This window comes from Cynocephalus volans, chromosome 4 (genome assembly GCF_027409185.1).
Source record: "Cynocephalus volans isolate mCynVol1 chromosome 4, mCynVol1.pri, whole genome shotgun sequence".
NCBI lineage: Eukaryota > Metazoa > Chordata > Mammalia > Dermoptera > Cynocephalidae > Cynocephalus > Cynocephalus volans.
The window spans coordinates 15,572,896-15,579,445 of record NC_084463.1 but is presented as its reverse complement, the minus strand read 5'-3'; the positions used below and the strand labels follow the sequence as shown (position 1 = coordinate 15,579,445).

At 57.0% G+C, this 6,550-nt stretch overlaps 1 protein-coding gene across 1 annotated transcript; it reads left to right on the top strand.

Moving 5' to 3' along the window:
- The first annotated feature begins 951 nt into the window (after window positions 1–951).
- Window positions 952–6,018, top strand: THY1 (Thy-1 cell surface antigen). The gene is made up of 4 exons (XM_063094091.1): window positions 952–1,023; window positions 3,087–3,147; window positions 3,649–3,984; window positions 4,465–6,018. Exons 2-4 carry the CDS (start codon window positions 3,111–3,113, stop codon window positions 4,575–4,577), a joined length of 486 nt encoding a protein of 161 aa, XP_062950161.1. The 5' UTR covers window positions 952–1,023; window positions 3,087–3,110; the 3' UTR covers window positions 4,578–6,018.
- The last annotated feature ends 532 nt before the right edge of the window (window positions 6,019–6,550 follow it).

The window sequence follows — 6,550 nt, the reverse complement described above, 5'->3', positions numbered from 1 at the left end:
TCCCCTTTCCCAGAGGTCCAGTCCTTCCTCCTGCACTGGGCTGGGCTGCAGCAGAATGGTGTGGCTGGGCTCCGAGGGTTCGGGGCTCCACAGCCTGGGTCAGTGGGCCAGCTGTCCCACTTGCTTACCCTGAAATGGGATGGGAAGTGGGAGGAGACAAACCCAGCGGTTGGGGCCGGGTCGTGTGGCCTGGGTGTAATGTGCACAGCACAGTGCTTGGTAGAGGGCCCAGCTCCTTCCCTTGTCTGATTACCAAAAAGCAGACAGTACTTACGAAAGCGACAAGAATCCTCTTGCTGTTTGGGTGGGGAGGTGCCAGCCCAGGGGCTGAGGGAGACGTGACAGCTCCAGAGCAGAAAACACCAGCAGGTTCCCCTGAAGGGCTGGGTGCTCTGGAAAAAAGGAGGGGGTGTGACAGGGCTGGGGACCAGGGAAGGACGGTGCAGTGCCCCATATGGAAAAACACCCAACCGGCTGCTTTTGAGAAAGACAAATATTCCAACTCCCAGACCTCTCACTGGAGGCTCCGGAGGGGGTGAACTGCAGTTGAAAAGAAGACACGGAAGCGTGGGCAGTGCCCAAAGTGACGGGTTGCCAGCCTCCATCCGGCCCTCCTTACCCCCTGGTTTTCCCACAGACTTCTGAAGAATAGGTCAGAAGAAAGGATTAAAGCTTTCAAAGCAGAGCGATCAGCGAGGGGCTCAGGGAGGCGGCTGCCCCACCCTGATCCCCGGGGTCCCGAACCCTCCGGTCCTGGCCAGGCCTGACGGACACAGGGCTAGGTCCCCCATCTGCAGCAGCCTGCCGCTCTCCCACACCAACACCCGGCGCCTTCTCCTCCCTTCCCCGCCCCCCTCCATCATCCTTTCTCCCCTCTCAGCCTCTGATTGGCTGAGCCCCCGGGCCCTCCCCGCCCCCCTCTCCCCCACCCCTGGTGAAAACTGCGGGCGCCGAGCAGGGTGCAGCAACTGGAGGCGGCTGCGCGTCTGGAGGAGGCTGCAGCAGCGGAGGACCGGAGCCCAGGTGGGAGCTGCAGCAAGGGCGGAACCGAGGGCGCGGGGAGAGGTGCGGTGCCCCCGCGAGCCCTCCCATCCCGAGGCTTCGGGAGACTGTCCGGGGCGCGCGGAAAAGGAGCGTCGCAGAGCTCCGGGAGGGACCTGCTTCCCAGGCAGGGGCGGGAGTGGGACGCGATTGCAGGGCAGGGACCGCGCCGCACCCGGCCTTTCGCGGAGGCGCTCCTGGGCTTTCGCTCGCTGGGGGACTGGGGCGCTGGAGAACAGGGAGGAAGGGCGCCAAGGACAGTCTTCGGTTCTGCTGTCCACCCAGACGTCCCCAAACCCAGGGCGCGAAGGTGGGTGGGGGTGGGCATGGGAGGTGAAATTGCGGGGAGAGGACGGAGGATGGCAAGCTGGAGGCAATCTCTGCCCGTTGACCTCGCGGCGGGCTGGGTGCGGAGCACTGGAGGAAAGGGAAACCGCAGTGCCGCGGGCGGGGACTGGGTGGAAGGCGGCAGACGGGGGAGGGGAGAACTGGAAAAGGATAAGAGAGGGGGAAGGAGAGGTTTGGAAGACGGAAATGGAATAAGGGTGGGGCCAGTCGAGCGGGGGCTGGAGAGGGACGAAGAGCAGAGCCACTCTGGGTCTGGGCCGCAGGGACACAGCAGAAATGTATACAGGCTGCGCCTCCCCGACCGCTCTCTAGCCCTCCAGCCCCTGCCCCATTTCCTCCCTTTCTTGCTATGTCTGCTGTTTCCACTTCCCCTTCCAGATCCCAAGCCCTCACACCTCCTCCATAACCCAGGGTCCTCGAATCAAAGCCAGGTGCCAATCCCCTTTCCTCCGCAACAGCGCCTCCGGATCCGGCTCGGAGCAGCAGCTCCGCCCGGAGACTGAGAGGGCATTGATTGTAGCAGAACCACCACGGGACGCTAGCCTCACCCGCCGAAGGGTTGAGCACCAGGGGCTCTGAACTCGGCGAGGGGCTCACCCGGGCGCACGCAACCAAGGCAGAGGCCCGCGCGCACTCGCGGGGGTACGCCCCTCCTGTGGCCTCTCCAGGGCGAGCGTTGCTGCGGACGGGCTACGCTACCTGCTCCGTTTCGCCTCGCTAGAATATTGGTCCAGCCTAGGCTGCAAAAAGACAAGGCAGAGAGCCAAGGCAGGGAGGCTATTGAAAGCGCACTGGAAAACTGCAGCCCCAGGAACCCCAGAGAGCTGGGCATCTGGAAGCATCCTTGGTTCATATGCAATCAGAGAGCACTGTCGCTTTCCCTCACATACATCTGGGAACACTTTGGCTGTGTGCCAGGTACATGCCTACCTGGAAGCACCTCAGCCATCATCCCTAGCCATTAACATCTGTGAATCACTTACTATGGAACAATCACATTACCAGATGTTTATGGTTTTTCTTAATCCCCATCACAACCCTGTGGATTCATTCATTCATTCATTCAATTTTTTATTTTTATTTTTTTAATTTTTTAATTTTTATTTATTTATTTATTTATTTATTTTTGAGGAACTGTCTGGGCATTGAGGGTTTTCTCCTGAACAAGAAATAGAAATGTCTGAATGTGGAGTTTTTAATAGGTATAGAATTTTAGTTTCGAAAGAGAAAGTTCTGGAGATTGGTTGCAGAGCAATGTGAATGTACTTAGCACCACCGAATGTACTGAATTTAAGTACTGAATGTAATTAAGTGGTTAAGATAGTAAACGTTATGTGTATTTTACCACAATTTAAAAAAAAAATCAAATAGGAAGCACCTGCCTGCATAGGTCCTACATTCCTGAAGAGGAGTGGTAATAATAAAGTCACTTAAAGTGACCCAGCTAGTAAGTGCTCGGTGGCCAAGCACAGACACACACCATTACAGGGTGTGTTCTCCCTCTTGCCCTCAGAGGGAAAAGAGCCAGTGGCATTGTCAAATTCAATGAGAAGTGGGGAGGGGAGGGAGATGGAGAGAGGGTCTTAGATGTCCACCATGGCCATTATGGCACGTTCCCCAGGGCCCCCAGCCCTGGAAGTAAGTGTGGGCACACCTGTCCCATCTCTGGGTTGATTCCCATCCCGTTCCCACCCCAGATCCAGGACTGAGCTCTCAGCACCATGAACCTGGCCATCAGCATCGCTCTCCTGCTGACAGGTACTGGGCAAGAGGTCGGGCTGGGATTGCAGGCACCCTGGCTTCCTTCCCTTTAGAGAAGCTAGCTTCTTCCTCACAGCCTCAGGAATCAGAGATGACTGAGGGAGAGAGGGCTCTTTTTCCTCCAGAAGTGTGCTAATCCACCTAGCTAATCTGATAGACCAAGGTGGTTTTTGGAAGCACAATTTGCTGAGCCCTGCCCCATACTATTGAGTAAAGAATCTCCAAGTGGGAACCAGGAACCTGCATGAACTCCCTTGAAGATCTCCTGCCCTTAAAACACACTGATGGAACCCAGGGCTCAAACAGACTAGGGATGGAGGCTGGGGTCTGCAGGGGGGAAGTTGGGCTGGCCCTCTGGGACTCCTGGGGTGGGGAGAGGCACTCAGAGAGCAGACCTCTGTGTCCTCCGTAGCAGACCCATCGCTACTCTTAATGTGGGTGGAAGGCCCCCTGCTCTGTAGGCCCCTCCCAATTCGGAGGGGGCACTGCTGGTGCCAGTCTTGCAGGTATCCCAAGGGCAGATGGTGACTAGCCTGACAGCCTGCCTGGAGAACCAGAGCCTTCGTCTGGACTGCCACCATGAGAATACCACCTCCTTGCCCATCCAGTACGAGTTCAGTCTGACCCGTGAGAAAAAGAAGCACGTGCTATACGGCAATGTGGGGGTGCCTGAGCACACATACCGCTCCCGCACCAACTTCTCCAGCAAGTACAACCTTAAGACCCTCTACTTATCTGCCTTCACCTCCAAGGACGAAGGGACCTACGCATGCGAACTCCACTCCTCTGGCCCGTCACCCAAGGTCTACTCCCAGAACATCTCTGTGCTCAGAGGTGAGACAAGCCCCCAGTAAGGCCAAGCAAGCTGGGAGAGCCTGACTGGGGAGGACTGGGCTGGCTAGGACAGCGGTGGCCCTATGACCCCCTCACCCTCTCCCACTGCCGTGTGGATAGGGGGAAGAGCTGAGGGCCAGACAGGCAGAGTGGTGTAGCAGATGCTCCACCATGACTGTGGGCAAGCCATTGGCCTCCCCAGTCCCTCTCCCCACCTGGCAAACAGGATGACACTACCTCCTCACCCATAGTTTTCTCACAATGTTGTTTAGTAAGGTTTTCATAGGATGATGTGTGTTCAAGGGCTCAGTAATCTGCAAATGGGAAAGATGGGTTGGCTTGATTAGACCAGATTGGCCTTCATTCCCACTAAGACATCATGGCGCAGCCTCCTGAGGGGACTACACCATTGCTTTGAGCCTGTGCCTGCCTAAGTCATTCATTCCTGCCCTGCCCCCCACCCCCATTCTCTCTCCACAGACAAACTGGTCAGGTGTGAAGGCATTTGCCTGCTGGCTCAGAACACCTCATGGCTGCTGCTGCTCCTGCTCTCTCTATCCCTCCTCCAGGCCACGGATTTCATTTCCCTCTGACTGGTTGGGCCCATGGAAGATACAGGAAGCCGCAAGGCCCAGTGCAGAGATCCTACTTTCCTGAGTCCGCTGACCCCCTCCCCCCAATCCCTCACACACCTCGGGGAGAAATGGGGACCCCACCCCTTATAAGGAACCCCAGTGCTGCATGCCATTATCTGCCCATGCCCACTGCCACTTCACCCTGTCCGCACGCCACTGGCTGTCTTTTTGTATTCTTTGTTCCAGAGCTGCTTCTGTCTGGTTTATTTAGGGTTTATCCTTCCTTTTCTTTGGGAGTTTGTGACAAGGGAAGCCAGGGTTGGGGACCTAAAGGAGGGTAAGGGCATGTGAGATGGAGGGGTACCATCCCTGGGGGGGTCATCTTGCCCACTGGGACCAGAGGCCCAGGAGAGACCTGGAGGAGGAAGGAGTGGGGTGTGTTGGGGCCTAGCACAGACACAGTCTGTGCTGACACCGTTTCTCAGCAGTCAGGGATGGTGCCTGAAGACCCCAGAGGTGAGGGCACTGCCAAGCACTTGTGGCCCATCATGTGAGAGAGAGGGCTGAGCGTCCCTAGGAGCATTCTCACAGCAAAAAAGCCCTCCTCTTACCAGAACTGCAAAAGTTCCCTGAGGACCTTAAGCCAGGGATGTGACCCCATGAAGATGTAGATTGAGCCAGATAAACTGTGCTAATGGAGAGGTGAAGAAGGGGGTACAAGGTGAGGGTCCATCATCCCTCCCTTCCTATAGAAACTAAAAACGTGAGCCTGCTGTCCCTCACTGCCTTGACCAGCAGTTGAGAGAGTGGCAGGGGAGGACAGGCCTCCTCCTGGGCTGTCCCAAGCTCCCAAGAGCTTCCAGAACTTAAGCCGGAGCCACTAAATCAGACAGGTCCCAGAGCTGCACAGAGTTTGGCCCAACTTTCTAAGGGAGGCTCTTCCCTCCCTCGCTCATTAGTGCCAGCCCCTGCTGGCTGGTGCCTGAGCCCCTCAGACAGCCCCCTGCCCCGCAGGCCTGTCTTCTCAGGGACCTCTGGGAGGCCTGAGGCAGGCTGTGGAAGACCCAGGAGTGGGACAGTCCTTGGGAGATGGCTTTTCCCAACACCCAGCTCCCCACCGGCGGCTCTGCCTGTCCGTGACCGTGTGTAGTGCCTCCACAGCTTCTGGCATCTCATTGAGGAAAAAGAAAACTGCACAATAAAACCAAGCCTCTGGAATCTGTCCTTGTGTCCATTTCTGCTTTGCTGCTCCAGCAGTCCCAGGCCTGCCTCCCCCACTCAGCCAGACCTCTCCAAGGGCAGGAGGTCCAACATGCAGCGGGACACACCTTCCTCTTCCCTGTTTTCCCCCCTCCTACTTTTAGCAACCCCATCCCCAGGGGCATTCCACTGCATGCCGGGCTTCTTTTGAGAATAACTCTAACATGACACATGTGCCCAAATAAAGGGATGTTCCTTCTCTGCTGACTCACCTGGCTGGAACAACAGACTCACCTGCCAACGTGTGGGCCGAGCCACATGGCCCAGCTCTGGAATATGCGGTGGCTTTGCATGAACAGATGCTGAGGTGTGGAGCCCGCTTTTTCTTCTCAGCCCTGGCTGTTCCTCAGAAAGGCCTCCTCAAGTCACATCTACTACTGACAGGGTGAGCACTGGAGCACAGGGGAGGGTCAGCGGGAGATGTCCATGTGGTCAAGGTGGAAGGGCAGGTATCGGTTCTTAAATCCAAAAGCAATGACCAAAGAAAGGACTGGGGGCGAGTACTTTCCCCTCGGGAGTGGGGCGGGAGCACTGAGCCTCATGCCTCGCTCCTCCCCTCACAGTGATGCGTGAAATGTGACTGAGCATTGGGGCATCCTGGATTTGAGGACTGGAACAGGATCACTGGGTAGTCACGGGTTCCAGTTGCTGTAAGAGCTAGTGAGGCAGCCCCGAGCCAGCCTTCCCTGCTTTGCCAGGGAATTTGGGGGAGGAGGGTGGTGACTGCCCAG